The sequence below is a fragment of the Anser anser genome, assembly GCF_964211835.1.
Source record: "Anser anser genome assembly, chromosome: 15".
In the NCBI taxonomy this organism is placed as follows: Eukaryota; Metazoa; Chordata; class Aves; order Anseriformes; family Anatidae; genus Anser; species Anser anser.
In genome coordinates, this window is record NC_139736.1 from 15,553,441 (window position 1) to 15,574,539 (window position 21,099).

The window sequence follows — 21,099 nt, forward strand, 5'->3', positions numbered from 1 at the left end:
TGAATTGTTCCAAGCTCAAGGATTCAAAACAGAAAACAGTAGCCAGGGAAGATAAAAAATCCTACAGGAGATAGCCAGGGTGGCTGGTCAGGGTAGCTGACACGCCACTCAGGAACCAAGGGCAGCAAGAAGTTATGACCATGGAAAAATTCCTGTTTCAAAGAAGTAACATCAAATGGATTGCTCTAATCCCAGCCACACGGCAAATCACTGCACCTCTGCAAGTCTCTTGGCTGCCTTGGAAAACAAAAGAACCGATGGCTGGGTACAACACAGATGCTGAGATCTGAATTGGTATATTGCATTTCAGGTTGCATTGGACAAGAGTATGCACAGACCTTTTGAAAAAAAATTACATACACATCCTAAGCGATTCTCCTGTATTACTATTTGGAAAATTGTTTGTCAAAATAATTAAAAAGAACACTTGACCAAAAGCAGTACACTCAAAAGCTTTGACAGCTTCTGATTTAATAAACACATTACAGATCTTAAACTGTAATAAAATTTATGATAACTATTATAAAAATACTAATCATTTTGTAGAGCTACACAATTTTATGGTACCTAAATTCTAAAAAAACGTTAATTCTTCAGTAGACAATTTTAAAAGATACTCAACCAATTTCTGTAGTAACAAGGATAGCCCTTGTGCTCCTGACACTGCAATTAAAGGCACCCACACTTAATGAAAACCCTAGAAATATTTGAATAAGGATGGGAATCCTTAACCACCTGTTTTCTGATGGTATGTACCATTTCTTGGTAGCCACCTTGATTCTAAATACATCTATACAGATTGTAAAGCAAAGGTATTTTCTTCAAATTTGTTTGTTTTAAATCCAATCAATATGGAAATTCCGACACTCTGGCATACTGGAACTATGGGGAGGAAAAAAAAAGAAAGAAGAGGCAAAGAAAACTTCAAAAAGTAGAGAAACCCCCAGCCACTTTTCAAGGAAGGAACAACTATTTGTAAGTCATAATGAAGGGAAGCATAAGCCACTAACAAAGTCATTTGCAAAGACCAGAAATGATATAGCTGCTAAAAAGATTTTACAGACTTTAGGGAAGAGTTTATTCAGAACAATCAAGAAATTAAAAGTACAAAGAAAAGACAAATTGCCTGTATCTCAGGGCGTGGTGTCTTGGTTTTGTTGTGGTGGGTTTCGTTTGGTTGGTTGGTTTTAGGGGAGGTTCAAACTTATCATGTGGAACATTTGAGATGAGGAAGTCTTCGGTGATTTTCTATCTACAGTATCCGATCCAATCTATTATTTTTTATCAGGAAGATTTAAAAAACTAAACAAAACAAAAAACTGGCAGATGGATTTGCCTGAGTATTCTTAAGTTTCTGTAAAACTACAGCTTTTTGAAAGAAAACTTTTCAGTTAAAATACATGAAGTTAATTTAAGGGAAGTTACAAGAATTATTGAAAGAACTAGATAAATAAAAATGAAAGCAAGTGATCTAAGTCTATAGAAATGGCAAATGAAATGCACAAGAGCAGCACAAAAAGGCCAGTGCTGTTTAGCATGATGAATAATGAGCTCTCTGATACAGCATTTCAATGTGTGGCCATTTAATAATATTGCATGTATTATCAGTGAAAGTACTGACATAGTATTTTACCTAGTAATGAAATTCAGCAAAGACATGAAAAATTTGAATTAATCTTATTCGAAAATGTATATAAGGTTATTTTATTAAAATTTCAGTATTCAGAAATAAAATACAGAAGTATGAATTCAAATGCAGGATCATTATATAAGAGCTGGGGGTGGCGGGGGGGGGGCGGAGAGGAAGTAACTTCTTGTGTCTATGAATCATGGCACCTTACCCGAGGAAGCTAAGAACTAGCATCTGAATTTTACAGGTTGAAAACACAAGCACAGGGAAAGGAAAGAAATTCCCTAGGGGACAGATAGACAAGAAAGAAAGTGAGGACAGTCTGTGCTCCTTAACATATTTATATAATAAATTGTAATATCAAATAACTTGTTATCCATGATTTTTGATTTTTTTTTCATAAAATTCAAAGACATAACATGTGTTTTTCTCATGGATAACTTTGCAGTAGTGTATTTGAGTCACTGCAGCAAGGGCCCGATTCAGCAGCTCGATCAATAGCCGGAGGCGTCAGTGTACAACTAGCAGCACACAGACTTTTTATCCAGAATGCCACCATGCCCGAGCTAAGAGAAAACTTTTTTATATTATTATTATTATACAGAGACAGGGATTCATTATTTATCACTGCTGGTCTAAAAAGCAGCATATTCCTTGCACAAAACATATTTTAAAGCATCCAGTGTATTTGCAAAGACGACCTGAAAAACTCTCCTCAGATCTGTTACGTATTTTTTTCCTTAGGTGTCCTCCAGGTTTCCAATCTACACACCACTGACAAAAGTGCTTACCCCAGCTTTTAATTTCTGCTTCAGGGCCCTCCTCAGGTTCTGCACTAGTCCTAGACTGTTCTTTTTAGCCCACTTAAGCTTTTCTCCTGGCTCAACAACTGCTTTCATTTAAATAAGAAGTCAATAATAATAATATGCTTTCATTAAAAAACAATATTTAACCTGTGATTAGTTGTTAGCAAACAAAGTTGGAAAACGTGTGTTCTTGATACATAGGTAGCAATTTTCACCAGAAAAGGAAGCATGGAGTTTTTAAAAAAAATATTACATAACAGAGTAGAAAAATCCATTTAGAAAAATAAGAGAATAACCTAAGCATGAGAACATCTTATGCTCTAAATATAACATATGATGAACTGTAATGGGCTGTGAACACTCAGTATTTCAAACTCAGGTTTAACCTAAGAGTTATTCCATTAAGAAACCTTCAGTTAAACTGTAGGTTTAATAACTGCTTAGGTTTAACTGCTTAATGCAGAAGTTTGCCCTAATGAATCAGTTTGGTTCTACTCCAAGATGCACGTGGAAGCAAATTGTGTGCACACAGAAGCATCACAAATCACGTGCACTTACCAACAGGCAAGCATGCAGTCCCTTTGGAATATTTCAGTCCACCACAGAATAGATACAGCCTAAGCTGAACATTTCTCATCACCCACAGAGATGTCTGATTGCTTGCCAGCTGAGTGCCTGCTTAGGTGCTTTCTTCTGGTTATTAGGCTTACAGCTGCTGAGGGCAAAACATGGCAGTGGCAGAAGTTCTTCCTGGTTGGTTTTTGCTTGTTTTGGTAAACCTTCAATGCAAAGGACTCACCCTCACCTATTATTTAAATGACCTTTCACTTTACAAATACTGGAAATAGAAATCTGGTGAAATTTTATAAGATCTTAGAGATACTGAAAGTCATATAATACATAATGAAATGGAAAAGGGACTTCATTCATAAACTGGAAAAATCACAGATACCAAAAGCAGATTTAGTTCTACCTACCTAAACTTTTCTCTTGCAATACCTCTGATTTCCCATTGGCAAGAATTCTTTCCACTAGTTTTATGTTGATACCATTAACAGAACCCACAACACCTGCATCTCCCTAATTTTTAGAGCTAATGGGGAGAAAATGCATGAAGATAGCTTCTGCATACGTCTATGAAAGGATGCCCATGGCCCTGATTTTCTCTGACAAAATTAGTTACAAAAGCATCTATCCCAACCTAGATTGACTGAAATAGGTTTTAAATTGATCTTCTACATTATCATATTTTTCTATATTCATGCAAATCTTCTGGCTACAAAAAGGAAATTATTTTAATTAAGGTGTTAATCTGTTGACATTCAAAATAGCTGTAACTCATCCACAGTTGACAAGTGTCCTTCAGGAAGTTATTTTTCATTCCCCCCCCACCCCCCCCTTCTCCTAACTTATATCAGAAACGGTTATTTTACCTTACGGGTACTTAATTCTAGCCCCAGACTGCTCCTGTAAAAGGCAGCATAGGAGCCAAATTGCTGAGAGTTGGCTACTGTCAAGCTCCAGCCAGCCCAGCTGTAGCTAATTTTAGCAGCCACAGATGCAGCCATAACCACTGGCAAACCTGATGTATCAAAGGCTCAGAGTTCACTTCAGACAGATGTTCCGGCAAAGCAGGATAGTTAAAAGAAAAAAATCCAATAAACAATATCACCATTATCTACTCAGGGACTAGTGGTTTGCCCTCAAATGTATTTGTAACAGTGAGAAATGGCATCTTGTTTATTTTTCTTCTAATAAGTGTTGGTATTTCTCCAATATCACTTCCCACTCCTGTGAGTCATTTCCTTGCTATCCTACCTCACATATTTGGCTAGTTACTTGCTGGCTACAGTTTATTTGCACTTAGAAGAGTCATTATGTTTCATCAGATCTAAATAATAACCTGCTAATGACAGCAGGTTTACTTCTGTTGATTCAATTATCTACATTGCAGATAACATTAATAAGCAGACTTTGCAATGTTAAGAAATCATTAATAAGGCCTTTCACTAAATCAAAAAGATGGCTCAGCTACATTCCAATTGTACATTCCAATGTAATAATAATGATGGAGCTATCTTTATTGTACTTGCTTTTTGCTCCTGAATCTTTGTGGTTTTTTGTTTGTTTGTTTTGTTTTTTTTCTTTTTCCCTCCGGTTTTTCTCCATTATATAAACATGTCAAATTTACTTGGAAAAAAAAAAAAGAATGAAAACCTACCATCAACTATTGGAATTGAACCTAGGAATGCTGATGTTAAAAAAGCGAAGTAGCTATTGTGGCATTTATCATATCAATAATGTTTATCATTATTTGTAATTGCTCCTATCACATGAATGATTTGCACCATAGAGTATCAGCCTCCTCCATTTTACAACATCCTGTGAGCACTACAACCATCAGTGCTGCCAGCAGGTGGAGGGAGGGGGCCCTTCTCTTCTGTTCTGCACTGGGGCAGCCACACCTGGAGTCCTGTGCTGGGCCCCTCAGTGCAAGACAGACCTGGGCATACCCAAAAGAGCCCAGCGTAGTGCCACCAAGGCGCAAAAGGGCTGCAAGATCTGGGACTACTCAGCCTGAAGAAGGAAAGGCTCAGGGGGATCTCACCGATGCCTACAAACCCCTGAAGGCAGGGTGCACAGAGGATGGAGCCAGGCTCTGCTCAGCGGTGCCCAGGGCCAGGCCCAGAGGCAGTGGGCACAGGCTGGAGCACAGGAGGCTCCCTCTGAGCACCAGGAGGCATTAATTTACACAATCTTTACAAACATACATTTGATTAATTGAAAGCATTTTCTGAAGATAAATTTGAATGGTTTTGCCAGTCAGAGATATAACTGAGGCAATGAAACTATACTCAAGTTGCAGGAACACATAGCCAGAGCTACAGAAAAAAAAAAAATATATATATATATATATATATATTGCTATTGGAGACAAGTCAACTGCTAACAACAAGAAAAACCACTTGTTTTGAAAACACTACCTTTAGTATCAGGACTACCTAGTACATCAGCTGTCTTACAACATAATTAGCAGGTACTGGTATCAAATACACTTATTTTCCCAATGTTAATTAAAAAAGGATTGGATAGTTAAGAATCATTAATAAAAAAAAGGATTGGGTAGTTAAGAATCAAACCTGAGTGACACTGCATCCCACACTAATGTACACTGAGATGAGGTGTACCTTAAAAATAAAGCACTGATTTTCTGCCTGAACACATGGATATCTAACCGATTCTGATCTGAACTGGAACTAGAACATCTGTTAAAAAATAATTTTTAAAAAAGCTGAAATCTAAGGAATGCAACTGAGTTTAGATACACAGGGTACAGTCCTGTCACTCAGAGTACAGACACATGGCAAGTCACCGCCCCCAGTCACTGCAGAGTCTGCAAGGACTGAGCCTCGCCAGGCTGCCTTCATCAGAGGTCCCCTTCAAAGGCCAGGAACTTTGCTTTTACCTTGTGTAGCTGTAAGGGCCGCTATTCTCATAGCCTGCTGGCTGGGCGTGGTTTGCTTTGTGCCTGATCATCTCTGTGTGGTGCGAACTTCTGCACGCACAGACTGGAGTAGCAACGGGTTATTCCACGCAGCCCGCAACAGCTGCCTGCACATACATGGTGCAGTGCAGGGGGGCAGAGACCAGTCAGAGAAATGCAGATGTGAAGAAGTCTTGGACAAAGCTTGTTTAGGGGTAAGAGAGAACAACAAACAAGTATCTAACACATCTAAAAGGCACCATATTATAGAAAATTCAGATGCAATGTAGAATTGCAGATCAATGAACAAGACACAAGGTGTTGATGCATGTTAGGAAATGCATCCAAATAGCCCCCAGGTGAATCAAAAGGAAAGAAGAGGAAGAGGAATCCCCTTTAACATCCCTTTTCCCTGTAAGAATCTGGGGCACTGATAATATCCTGCAAAGACTTGTCTTTTTCTTTGAGCAAAACTAGCACCTTTGACCTCAGGATCCAGAGGCGTGGTGGAAGGCCAAGCATAACAGTGGAAAAGGGGGTAGATACTAGAAGAGTATATATTTAAACTGTATAGATATTGAGTGTTTTTTCTATTATACTTGTAGTTACAAATAGTAACTTTTCCTGTAATATTTTCTTTTTTTTTTTCTCCCTACTTTTTTCCCCTCTAATAACTGGGCCCAACCCAATGATAATTTGATAATCCTGTTAAGATTTCAATTATACAAAGAATAAATTCTTAGCTTTACACAGGTTTATTTTCCCTTTTGCCCGTAAGATTTTGTACATAACAAGGCCCATTTATCACATTTGGTATGGTCTCAACACCTCATAGAAACCCCATGATAAATTCAAAGAAAGTAAAGTAACAGAAGAAGCTCCAGTCCTGTGGTTACATACATCGCTTTGGGGCACAGAAAATGCATGACAACAGAAAAGTTTCTAGTACAGAAACTGAAAAACTGGAAACACACTGTCCCACACAGCACAGGAGTTGTTTCCCAGTTGCTTGCTCCCAGCACCCAATTAAACAGCAGAGACTGAGTCCAGTGAAGGTCTATTCATCATCCTTGTGGCCCTAAGTAGCTATGCAACAGCTACTTGTCCCTGCTTAGCTCTGTAAATTACCCCTGCTGCAAAACCAACAGGGACTGAATCAGCCACTGACTAGCCTACAACCGAAATGCCCAAAGACTACTCTCAGCCTGGTACCAGATGGGATAAAGCAGCAGCCCATGATGCAACTGCTTCTAAGGTGCTGTAGTAAGTACTGTGAGTAACTTTTATAGTACTTAATACAAAGTGGTTGTTGGAAACCACTGATAGTGGCAAGATGCTAAATTCTCTCCTGTTTATGGGACTATTTAAAATGGTTATTTTTAATCTGAAGAGAAGTTACTCCCACCTGGATCCCTCAGATCAACAAAACATTATTTATAGGGTCAAATCCACTTCTTTCTCTGAACCACGACCTAGAAGAACCTCTATTTCTAGTAACTGCGGAGTAAGACTAAATTTAACCTTTGTGAACGTGCCCTTCATCACTAATATCTCAGGTATACAGATAGTTTGTTAAGATGCCATTTTGATTGTATCAGTCTGCCAAATAAACTGTTGCAAGGATAGGAAAATAGATTTTGAAGTGTTTAGGTTTCTCAGGAATTCACCTGACTGAAAAAAGAACCTATAAAAACCCTCTCATACAAGTTACCCTTCTGCTCTTCTCTCTCATATTTTCACGGCTTTGTTCAAGGCACAGACCTGCAGTCCTACAGCGTTTTGTATTTCCCAGTCTCAGTGCATGAAGTGTTTTCTGCACTCGAACCTTAACCACTGCACCTGTGCTAACAGACCATGCTTAGGAGTGCCTCTAACATGACAGCCAGCAGCTCTGGATGCAAACAAGCACTCTGCTAGAGACGGGCTCCAGTTCTACAAAAGAAATAGAAATTTTATCGTAGCAGACATCCTTCTGTCTTGTTCTCCCTCTCAAGAGGAAATCAGGGCCACTGGAGAAAACAAATATTTCATTGCAGATATGCCCATCACGCACACATACTGAAGAAGTGTACAGAAGACTGTATTTTCTCATTTTGAGTTTTACTATTATTCTGCTATTTGCAATACTATTAAAGCTGCTTTCTACATTGGCTCAGAAGCAATATAGCATACATAACTCACAGATGTCCCTAATACATTTTATATTTCTTACCCTCTGAAATAAAATGATAGAGAACATCTCAGTGCTGAAGATGTAACATGAACAACAACACTTCGCTTAATGACATTAAAATACCACCTTGGTCCAGCAATTTGATTTCAGAAATGTTTGCCAGAATAACTAAAACGTGGGCTACCATTTGCAAACCCTTTCAGGTATATATTTGGAAAATATATAGAGAACTGACAGAACTTTAAAAATCAATAAAATCTCAGATTTCTTGATTTTTAGGTGATACCAGGCTGATTAAATGTTGAACCTCTGTAGTTCATTACAACAGATACTGAGAACGAAACTAAAGCATTTCCAAGTGAATGTTAAGATTACAGCAAAAACTAAAGAAAAAAATAGAGAGATTTGGACAATCAAATTAGATGCTTTGAAAGATATAGAAAGCAACCAAATTTAAAGATTGTAGCCTTTGTTTTAGATTCAGAAAACAATGTTTCTGCAAGGCATTCACATATCCTTAACAAAACATTTTGGAATCTAAAATAACATCAACAGATCAATTTCAACATTAAGTGGTTTTCAATGAAAGCTATTGCTAAATTTAAAAGAATTAAATAACCATTAATATATATTAAATAATATTTTAAAAGCCAGTGAATATCCAGTGTTGATTCCTCTATTTTGATTCCTTATTACATATTTATAGATATGCTCTTTTGTGTAAAAAAATAACAGGACAAAGAGCTACACACTAAATAAACACATTGCTAATGTCATACATCAGTAGTCAGATGAAATGCATCACTCCCAAGACGTAAAGACTATTTCATTACTATTTTTATGTTTTAAGTCTTTCTGAAACTGAAACCAACCTTCTTCTTAAATGTGGAAATGTAGCTACTAACTCGTATTATGTACTTAAGTAATCTTTAAAAGATGTCATAATCTTTGGTTTTGTTTTCTAATACAGTTGCTGGCAACACTGCAAGTTATTGGTTTTTTCCCTCAGCTACTGGAATGCACTAGAAAGTTTCAGAAACACACAACTTTTAGGTAGAGACTTTTTTTCAGCAGAGAGCCTTGAAAGAGGACCCCAATCTTCACAGACCATGAAAAATATTTTAAGTACATATTAATACAACCAGAGAAATGTTTAGAATTTCACCAGAGAAACAGTACACGCATCCTCGTGTAGCTTATTGAACGTGTTTAACAGGAATAAAAATAATTTAAAGCAATCGCTTCCTCAAAGTACAATTTTAGTAAAGCTTTGGCAAGCCACATTCCCCAGAGTGCACCAGGGTTGCAAAGGTTTGCATTCGGGCATGGCATTAACGTACACGTCTGACTTCACTGAAACTATTCACCTAGGTGTACCACACACACAGACAAGAATTTAGGAATAATTAAGGCAAAATCTTCCTAACAATTCAGTGACATGAAGACAAAAAGGTTCTTCATCTGACACTTAAGAGATTTTTAAATCTGTGTAAATCTGACTATCTTCATTTTACAAACAGGGCAGGTTTTACAAACAGGGCCATTGGACATAATGAGTTCAAAGTCGTTATTTAAAAAAAATAATAATGCAAAGCTGTTTAGCAAAACAGGGATGTCAAGTTCCCATTTAATGGGAAAAAACCTCGACAGGAAAACCAATGGTAGGGTTATGCTGTTCTCTCCTCGCTTCCTTCAACACTGAGCCTAGAAAATACGTAAGAAAAAGATAGTATCTCCTCTGGAGTGCATGAATCCAGGTAGGACCTCATTCCTAGACCTGAGGGAAACAGAAGAAACATCCTGCGAGGAGAAAAAGTGGGATGAAGCTGAAAGAAGAGGGAGGGGGACAGGCCTGGAGCAGACCACTGCAGAGACTGACACACTGGGTGGAGACAAAGCAGGATGTCTGGCAACGTCCTCACTTCTTCAGACCACTTTGAGCAGTAGCAGATATCACCCAAGAAAATGCAGAGACAGTCCTAGGATGGCAGGGGAGAGCATTAGTTAGGGGGCTATTTACCAGGGCCTTCATGTTGTCCCACGGAAGTCAGTTACTGACATTGCGTGGACAGATGGCAGACAACACAGCCAATTTAAATATAGGCCATTTTCTTTAAGAATATGAATCATAGAAGAGTTGTTTCATATTACATCAAAGTGGCTTTTAGGGCCAACCAGCATGTGATACTTCTCCTCAAAACTACAGAGAAACATGTTTCATTCAAGCATACATTGCTGACACAAAATCTTGTTAGCATTTCTACAAGTGAACTTTAGAGGTACTTTATAAGTACTCTCAAGAATTTTACAGCTTTCTCCATTTGATACACAATGAAGCACACGTGAAATCCCAGCTGGAATGATATTCATTGAGTTATGCAAACACAGGTTTTAGATGGTGGTTAATCATCAAGTGTAAGAGAACAACTTTTTTCCACTACCTATTAAGTAATCATGGAGTATAACATTTTAAGTATGCCTGTAGGTTACATCTGCTGACCACATTCCTTAAATTAACATTCTTGACTGAGTCAGTAACAAGACATTCCTCCAAAGCCTTACAGTTCATGCACTCAGAATTTCTGCCTTGAATGACAAAGCCACCCCTATGAAACCAATTCTTTCCTGATACATTCAGCTTTTGCATATTTGCAAGTGATTTTTGCATAATTATATTTCACATCTTTTCTGTTAGGAGTCGCCTACAACTATTCTGTCTCCTGTAGGCATGTTTTTCTCGATAGCTACCTGTTGGATTAAATATGACCACGTTGCTATAAAGCTTCTCAAGCAAAGCAAACCCAACTGTCTGTATCAGAGATGGGAAACCAAAACCACAAACATTTGGAAGCCATAACTCATGCTAAAATGTTGTTTTGAGTAGATTCCACCTGTCATTTCAGAAGTAACCACTGATATTCTGATTTGTAGCTTGCACAAACGTAAGAAATGCCCTTTTACAATCAGATTATAGCAGTGGTTTAACAGTGATTCAGGTAAACCTGCTACCACTTAATTGTTCTTGTCTAACATCATTAGACATGTTACTGATATAAACTTCAAATTAGTGACATCCAACAAAACAAAACATCATTTACTTCCCCTATGGAAAATAAAGTAAACCTTGGAAAATGCAAACATCAAGAAATACATACTAAAACAAAGGCAACACATTTAGTTCCCTGCACAGATATAATCTTCAATTCTTTGCTAAGTAAGTGTCTAACTAATGGCAAAGTAATATTGCAAATCAACCACCTAAAACTGAATTACTTTGCACCAACACCAGAAAAAAAATAAAAATCACAGGTCAGGCTTAGCTTCATTAGCTAATTTTTTTTCTGAAGATGTAAAACATATGAGAGTATTCATCTGCTTCTCATTAGGAGAGTGTATATGCCTTGCTGTTTCTGGTCTTAACAGTAACTGTTGAAGATATCTGAAGATACTGCACAACAATAATGAATAATGTGACAATGGAGCAGACAAAACTAAACAGTTCTCCATCCTAGCTCAGATGAAGTAATGGAGCAGAACTTACTGCATTATTTATGTTATTTAACTACCATCCTTCAATCTTTTTTACTGTGATTTACAGATACCAGTATTTCAAACTGCTGCAATTTTTAAAATATTCAACCTTGTAGACTAATACCATTATTAGAATAGAGATGAAATAAGAATAAAATCATTAGAGTCTTTTTCCTTATGCTTTTATTAAAAAAATAGAAAAAAGGTTATAATACTAGTTTATTTCTACAAGAATTACAGTCTTTTATAATAGCTTGCTTTCACAAATATTTTGTACGTGCTCCTCTGGTAGAAATTTGTCAGTCATACTCAACTCAGATTCCTCTATGGCATGGTATGCTGTTTTGGAAAATAGATGTATTATATTTAGCAATCTCAAAAGATGGAGGGGGGCGAAAAACCTATTATTCCTGACACTACGATATCTTCAGTGCAATAATATCTATTTATCTGTTAATTATTTTAACGTTTACAACTCAGAGGAAAACACAGCTTTAAAATGAGGGAAAATAGTTTTAAAAGCCTTTCTTTCAATGACTTTAAAGGTTTTTACAACAGGGCAACTAGCTTTGCGTCACTGACAGACTGCAGGAGATGGAAATGAGACATACCTATATGCACCAGGGCTTGAAACATGGATCCCCACGGCAGACTTGCCAAGGGATATGCCTATCAGATTAACATGGAGCATCACTTGTTTCTCGTTTGTTCTCTATTACCTCAAAAAAATCTACCCAAGGAACACTGCTACTAGTAAAACAAGATCAGTTAACTACAGTACATTTATTAAGCTATACAGTATGTACAGTATGAAGATTAAGAAAACCCAAACAAATGACAAATCTCTTTCAAAAAGCATATGTAAAAATGTCCTGCAAAATGTGGAAGAAATACCAGTTTTTCCTACTTTTTTTTTTCTGAAATGCCTTCAGAGATACGGCTTGTTTGCCAAAAAATATAGCTTTAGACAAGTGCAGTTGCGTAGGGGAGGTCTATGAACAGCAATCCATCTTTCCAAATAAGCTACACAGTACAAAAATGCAAAATAAGCACAGCTTAACTATCCAGCCCTCTGAACTCGGATACCAGCCAATGATCTTCATTTCATGTGTGTAGATATACTTTTGACAATATAAACAAGATCAATGCCATTTCTTGTCTTCCATTTTTTACTGGCATAGGACAGCCAGAGGACAGAGATCATAGCAAGCGCTATTGCCTAGTTTCGCTCTCTGCAGTATTCCCACCCTTAATGAATTCCAGTTTGTGACAACAGAACAAAAAAAATTTCAGTGAAGGGACTGAAAGAGAACTCTGCTGATCGAAGGGGTTTTTTTTTAATTCATTTCTACTACAATTTTCTAGCCAGACACTCCTTGTGCTTGATTTCCCATTGTAAATTTGCAACAGTTCTCTCTCTCATCTGTCATGTCCATATTTAGTTGTTTTCCAGATCTGTCTTTCATTGCTTTGTTTACTAGTTCACTCAATTCAATGCAATTGTGGTTGGGTACTGTCGACACTATTAACCCAAGTAATAGAAGTTCAAATACCAAATTCCATAGGCTACCTGAACTACAATGAACCACATTACAAAATTAAGTTTTAAAATCTAGAATTTTTCTGTAATTGAACTGTTAAAATTATACTTATCTGAACATATTTATCTATCAAAATGAAACCGAAGAACACTGACAAGTAGCCAAAGTTAGAAGCTATACTTAAATTATACTGAACACAAAATTTACTGTGATCACTGCACATTTTCTTTTGCAATTTGTTTCTTTACATATCATTCCATAATCTTAACAAACCTGTCTTGGATTTGTTTTGCTATTTTTAAATGCTTCTTCTAAATAAGGGAATGGGAGAAACCATTTTATGATCAGTGATGTACTACATGTGTACCTCATGTCACGGGTGAATAGGGCATAACGCCCAGCCATATGGTATCCTTAAGAGCCAACTCATCTGCAGAGCATGTTACCAGGCAACACGCTGGACTTCAGTCTCAGCTTGGTTAAAAAAAAAAAAGACCTCTTAGCCCTAGAAGTTGATTGATATTCATCGAGCTGGTTAGGTTATGATCACAAGGGAAAATAATAAAACCAATTATGCGCATTGAGATCTGGCAGCATTAGACCTTCCCAAAACTCCAAATAAGTATTTTCTTCTTTCTCGTCATATAACCCAAATCTCTCATTTAGCTTATTGAAAGAAGATGAATATCTTTTCCTTCAACTACATTTATAGATACTGAAGCACTATATTCACAGTTAAATTAATGTCAGCTTTTTAAAAACATGCCGGTAATTATCTTGGAGGCCACTGTCTCCTGCAGGTTGGAAACCCCAACCTCATTCTTACATTTTTTAATACATTTTTTTCTAAAAAATGAAAAAAAAATCAATTGTGTCAAATTCTGCTATGAGCTGTAAGGTTATTCTGTGATAGAAAATACTGTTCATGACAGAGGAAAAGCTAAAAGCAACAAGCATGCTGAGCAGTACAGAACTTGATTTAAATCTGTCTTCAAGATGAACAAATCCTTTTTGTTGTTGTTATTATCCTGTAAGCCAGGCAGTTTTCTTGAAATAATGAAATTGTTTCAAGCACATTAAGAGGCAGATTGCGTGTGGTGTAGGAGAATAAGACTTCTCATTTCTAACAAGGACTGTTCATCTAATTCTTTCAATGACACAAAACTTTGCTGGGGCAAAACCCTAATCATTATGTCACCGAGAAGAGCCTGGCTCCATCCTCCTGACACTCACCCTTTACATATTTATAAACATTTATAAGCTCACCCCTCAGTCTCCTCTTCTCCAAGCTAAAGAGACCCAGCTCCCTCAGCCTTTCCTCGTAAGGGAGATGCTCCACTCCATTCACCTCATTCCTTAGTGGGCCTACATTGCCTCTAGAGTTAGTTTTATCCATATGTATTTGAAGAAGCCCTTTCCTTGATCCCTCTCGCAAGGTTTAATACTAAGGAGGACTTAGCTTCCCTAGTTGCCTCCCTACATCCTCTGACAACATTCTTATATTCCTCCCAAGTGGCCAGTCCCTCCTTCCATGATCTGTATACTGTCCTCTTCCACTTGAGTTTGCCCAGCAGTTCCCTGTTTAATCATGCAGGTCTCCTGGCTCTCTTTCCTGACTGCCAACCTGTTGGGATGTTTTGTTCTTGAGCTTGGAAGAAGCAGTCCTTGAACACTAACCAGCTGTCTTGGGCTCCTTTTCCTTCAAGTACGTTCTCCCACGGGATTTCCCCTAGCAAATGCTTGAAAAGGCCTAAGTCAGCCCTAGTTGCAACTCTGCTTGGTGCTCTGTTCCTGCCACATGAGATCCTAAACTCCAGCATCTCATGGTCGCTGCAACTAAGGCTGCCCTCAACCTTCACCGCTTCAACCAGCCCACCTTGTTAGTGAGGACAAGATCCGGCAGCGCTCCTCTCCTAATTGGCACATCCACCATTTGCATCAGGAAGTTATCATCAATGCACTGGAGGAACCTCCTGGACTGCAGCTGGCTCGCTGAGCAGGCCTTAGAGCAAACGTCAGGGTAGTTGAAATCCCCCACAATAACCAGGGCCTGTGATCACGAGGCTGCTATCAGCTGCCTGTAGAAGACTTCATCAACTTCCTCACCCTTATCTGGTGGCCTGTAATAGACACCCACAACAGTATCCCCGATAGCAGCCTATCCCCTAATTCTTACGCACAGACTCAACTCACTCCTCATCCGCCCCTGGACAGTACTCAATACAATGTAGTCGCTCTTTCACGTAAAGAGCAACTCTGCCACTTCGCCTTGCTGGCCTGTCTTTCCTGACAAGGACATACCCATCCACGACCATATTTCAGTCATGTGAGCTGTCCCACCGTGTCTATGTAATTGCCACCAGATCATAATCTCCTGACCGAACATGGATTAACAACTCCTCCTGCTTATTCCCCATGCTACGTGCATTGGTGTACAGGCACATGTATGAGTACTGCAGTTGGTTTTAGGCAGGAGATCACTAAAAATTGTCTGAGAAGTCATAAATACACACCTATCGAGAATCATATACTTTGAATTTTTCTAATACTTCTGCATTTATTATTCAACTGTATATAAAATTGTATCATGACAAAAAGTGCTTAATACTGTTTTTAAGTATGCAATAAAATAAAATACTTCACAAGAAAAAGTAAGTTCCAACTATGAAACAGCAACAAATAGTTTGGATCAGAAAACCACTTTGTTCAAATCCTGTTATTTCAAAGAATTCTCAGGAAGGAAAAACGTTTAAAATGAACTAACACAAACACCTTTCCACATGTTCTATACATTTCTGAGCTTAATTCATTATATTCCTTATTCTGACCTTAAAGGTGCATTTGAAAAACAAAGCAAAATGAATTATTTGCAGCTGTTCTAAAGGTAAAAGTGTCTGAACCAACTAATCTATATACAAAAAAAATAATTGTTGGAAAGAATCAGCCAAAGGTAAAATAAATTTAGCAAACCAACCCTAACATGCAAAAGGGAAGTATGAGGAAAAAAAAACAAAACAGTTGATTTTAACCTATGGCCAGAAAAAAAGAGATTATTCTTTAAGCAAGTCACTAGCAAGTTGCTCATTGAAAACTAAAAGACAACTGACCGTGTACATATGGTCTGTGTGTCTTGAGATCCACCATCAGCAAGGCAAGTTGTGAAAGCTAATATATTTCCTTATTCATTTTGACAGCAAAACAGAGATTTCAATTACATTCTAAGGAAAAATAAAATAAACAGGAAAAAAAAATCAATGTACTTACAGAAAGAAGTCTCCGATCATGAAAACAATAGGCACCACTTGCATGGGGCTTCTGTGTAGTTTCCTAAGAAAAGAAAAATGCATTCTTACTGGGAAAGGATGACTTAAAGGAGTTCACATGTTTAACCTTCAGCCACTGAAGGCTTATGGTAAGCTTTAAGGTTCAAAATGTTATAATAAAAAATAAAATTGATAAGGGCTTTCACAAGACAGAAATGTTGCATTCACTATCAGGTCATAACAGCATTTTTATTGTAGTTCAAAGCAAAACAGCAAAATATAATTACTCATTCATAAACATCACGAAATATTTTACTATTTATTAAATAACAGACAAATTGTGGTGGCTAGCTTGAAACCTAAATTGTATGCTTGCATTATGACGTTATCTACTAAAGTAGACATGCAATTACAATGCCGTAATACAAAATTTTCCCCAGTACAGGTTCCTGTTTTAATAGGAATACACAGCTGTGATTTACTTGTTGCTTATTTTTCAGTTGTAAACTTCAAGCAATTTGCAAAAGAAAAATGATCATAAAATATATAAACAGAAGGGGCATCCAAAATATTACACATGCACATAACTGCATATTAAAATACAGTAACATTTTATTCCATGACACTTTTTTATTGATGAGCAGCTGGTGACATCTAGTATTTTACTGAATTATTCATTGAATTTTAACAGTTACAGTAAGCTCAAGCATGTTTTTCACAACAGATTCACCCTAAATGCATTTTTCATTTCCATGTGCAAGTGGAAATATTTATTCCTGATATGAATACTCTCGAATATAGAAATACAATATGTATCTGAAGTCTTCAAAGAAAATACGTACCCAGGTCTATGTATTTCCAAAACAATAAACAAATTTGATAATACTGTTTTATTCACTTCGATAAAATTCCAAACAGTAAATATATTGAATACTTTTTCACAAAACACCGTTATTCCTTATATGTAATCTTATTTTTAAAAAAGTAAATCACTAAATCAAAAGTTAGTAGTAGCTATCCCTAATACAGCTGAGGAAAAATAAAAACAACAGGCACCACCACCACCACCAGAAAGGTACGTGTTCTATAAGCATGCCAGGTAACATTGCAACTAATAGACGTACTCATTAAAAACAAAAAACCTGTAGAATCTGAAAACCTTTAGAATCTCAAAAAGTAACAATCAGTGACAAAAAACATTTGGATTTTGATCCCCTTAGAGTAGGGACAACCATTAGGATAGCACCTACCAAGAGAAGATCCAGTTCCACAACTGAAGCTCCTAGCAATAACTGGGACTCACCGCCAGAAAACCCTACATTAATCAACTTTAGAGCTAAAGACACAAGTTTCTTTTTTGTGTATGAAATAAAATTAGCCACACACATATAAAAATACTATACAAAAGGCAACTCACATAAGAAGGTTGCATATGCACATAAACTATATGTTAAAAGTACCACATCTTATCCTTTCTGGGTACTGGTTTTGTGTGAGATGGGAGATATCCCCAACTACAACACAAGGTAAATTAATGAGATGGAGAGCTTCTTAAACATTTCTAAGGTGACTTATTTAAGTAATTAGCCTACATTTTCAAAAATTATTTTTGATTTAGGACCATCTTGTAATGCCATAATGAAACTCATGTTCATGGTCAACAAAACTGAATTGAATAATTAAGTTTCAAGATTTCTCTAGCAGGGGTACTTATGTTTCACAATTTGAAATCACCGTGAAAATTGTAATGCAAGCTAACACCTTTTAGACTTTATACTAACTAAAATGGTACCTCAGTGAGGTTACAGGACATTAGTTTTCCTTTTCTGAAAGACGTGTCTGACCACACAATCCTAGCAGACTGTTTAGCAATGTGACCTTTTATTTGTTTTTAAAACATTAGGCTCCCAATCCTTACTACAGAAAGTAGTTTCTTACTGCGTTGTTGGAGAAAAGGAAGATGGGCACATTTGTAAGCTTTACAGAGACCTGTAAAGATGGCAGGGAAATGCACAGTTTGTATACTACTTTGAATGAACCAGAGTAACTGTCACACGTAATACACTACATGTAAGGATAGAATCATAGAATCATTAGGGTTGGAAAAGACCTCCAAGATCATCTGGTCCAACAATCACCCTACTACTAATGTCACCCACTAAACCATGTCCCTAATCACCAAGTCCAACGTTTCCTTAAACACCCCCAGGGACGGTGACTCCACCACTTGCAGTGCCCCTGGGGGCTCCTGCAAATTACCCATACATTATGAAGCATACTTTGTTATCTAACTAATCAGACAATATCTAAACAACAAGCATTGTTGTTCAGTCATATTCATATGATTCTATGAAGTGATTTTCAGGAGAATACAGTTGAGAAATGCTATTTTCTGAAAGAAAAAAAATCTGCATTCTGACAAGACCCCATTACTCTTTAGACTGACATGACATACCATTAAGACTGTCCACACAGTTTCCTCACAAGGCTGCTTTTAGCTATGTCTATTTTTTTAATGTTAAATTTTCTTTTCAAGAACTGACATATAGCTCAGAAAAACAAGATGTACGTTCTTGTTTTGCATTCATTTTGCACAGAAATATAAACAATTAACAACATTTTCCTTGCATGTGGTATTGCAACCTTCGTAAACAGCAGAAGTAACATTCTGCAGTGCTCCAGTCTGTCTTTTCTGATCCACAACGGCAACATTCGTAAATAAAAGGACTTGAGTCAACTAGAAGAAATCCTACCAAGTATCTGTGAGGAAGTCTAGCAAACAACGTCCACTTAAAAATGGAAAAGTTGGGTTTTCAGCTGAAAATTTCATGCACGTAGGCAAGTTCTGAGAACACCTTGGCTCCCCCATGGCAGTCAGATCAGATAGCCCAGACAAGCAGAGCTTATTCCTTCACTTCTGGCTTTACGAAGTTACCACACCTGGGCATTCCAACAGTACTCCAGCCATTGCATTGCTTTTGCATGTAAGTAGCTCCCTTAAGCATTATATATAAAAACAGGCAAGCCTGGGTCAATAAGAAAAGTAAAAATAGATATACATAGTTACTAAGTTTGCTTTACACCTTCACAACTCTATCAAAAAGCCTATGTATGAATTAATCTAATTTGGTACTTTTAATTCTCTTCCAAAATGCAATTAACAATAATAGCTGTTGCTTTAAGTTAAAAGTCATTCCCTTTAGATAACAGTGAAATACAACAAGCAGTGAGCTTTGCCATCATTAGACTTCTAACCATATTACTTCTATTTTGAGGCTTTTTTGTTTGGTATCAGTTTAATTTCCTGTCAGCCTTACAAGAGATTTCTAATGTTTGGGCTGTAGGATATGCTCTGATTAAAAATAATCTTCCCAATTACTGCCTGGCATGAGTCTACTGCCACATGCACTCTGCCACTGGCTTCTGAGTTTCTGTCAGCAGTAATTGTATCTGTAGCTTCTAACTGTAAATGAAAACCCAGGGGGCATATTTGGGTTCCAGTTTCCTTTGCCTAGCCATATCTTTTAATTTGCACTGTCTGTCAAAAGGAGATGTTCGTAGGTACTAAAAGGAAATCCTCAGAACATCAGGTTAAAAAAAAAGAGGAAAGGAGGGAAAAAAAGAAAGGCGACCAGAATATGATAAACTATATTTGATATTCATACCAGCATACTCCATGTAGATAGGGAATCTCACTACATTTTATTAGCCTTAGAAGAGGTAAACTGAAACCATTTACTGAGCATTTTAGCTGTATTTTTTTTTACCATTAAATTTAATCATAAGTTTTGAGCAACACCTTATCATTGCTATTTTTTGCAACGTGATCATTCTAATGAGTACTTGACAGAACAGTTTCCTATCACAGCGGAGGGGAAAAAATGAAACCACCATGTTCCTCAGGCCCTGACCTATACTATAGTATGGGGGTTACCCTTTACAGTGCTGGACAGAGCTCAGGCCTGTGTCGCAGGCAACCTGTGCCATGGGTGGCCCGCTCAGGCCTACGCTGCAGCTTGCCTCCAGGCTGCTTTTCAGTCCCTGGATTTCACACCCATGTTGTCACCTTGCCTCTGCTCCCAACTAACTTCTGCTCCTGGAGCCAGGGCTTGGTTCACCACCTTGCCTGTGGCCTTCAATGTGTCTAGTACCTGGCTCTGCCCTCCGCCTTTAGACCCAACAGCCCTGCGTGCCATGGGGGATGGCACAGACCACACTGGGTTCCCTCAGCTCCAGCCTTCCTTCATGGGCAGCCAGGTGGCACCAGACCCTAGGATGCCTGTGTGGAAATTATGCTGCTTAAGCCTAGCAGCGGAAGTCCAATGCAATCGCAATCACCAGCCTCGTGATAAACTTCGGTTAAGATCCTCATTGATTCACTTTTCCTCTTAGACATGTTACTGTTAGGAGAACTACACAATGGGAAGGCGGCTTTGGTGTTGTCAGGGAATGCCATCTGTGTGACTAGAACAGGATGGAAACAAGGTGCCCTGGGCCAATTGCCCAAAGGAAAAGCACCTTGGGACGAATGAAGTACTAAGAACACACTGGACTCTGAAGTAGATACTGAAGAAACTTAAGGAGCAAAAAAACATTTGATATAACATCAAAAGTGAAACTTTTTGTAGAAGGGTAAAGTACAGCCAAGTACATGAAATGTACATTCACATA

At 37.6% G+C, this 21,099-nt stretch overlaps 1 protein-coding gene and 1 long non-coding RNA gene across 8 annotated transcripts in view; both read right to left on the reverse strand.

The window, feature by feature from the left end:
* LOC310882005 overlaps positions 1–5,164 on the reverse strand; it is a 48,692-nt gene extending 43,528 nt beyond the window's left edge. Inside the window, exon 1 of one of the 4 annotated variants that reach the window (XR_014572745.1) lies at positions 3,870–5,164. This is a non-coding gene — a long non-coding RNA (uncharacterized lncRNA). The other 3 variants (XR_014572746.1, XR_014572747.1, XR_014572748.1) reach the window with 3 other exon arrangements.
* RBFOX1 (RNA binding fox-1 homolog 1) overlaps positions 1–21,099 on the reverse strand; it is an 875,363-nt gene that overhangs the window by 724,071 nt on the left and 130,193 nt on the right. For all 4 annotated transcript variants that reach the window (XM_083800073.1, XM_083800079.1, XM_083800059.1 and 1 more), the window contains one exon: positions 16,430–16,492. In XM_083800073.1, coding sequence (XP_083656199.1) covers positions 16,430–16,492 — 63 coding nt within the window. The remainder of the gene's footprint in view (positions 1–16,429; positions 16,493–21,099) is intronic.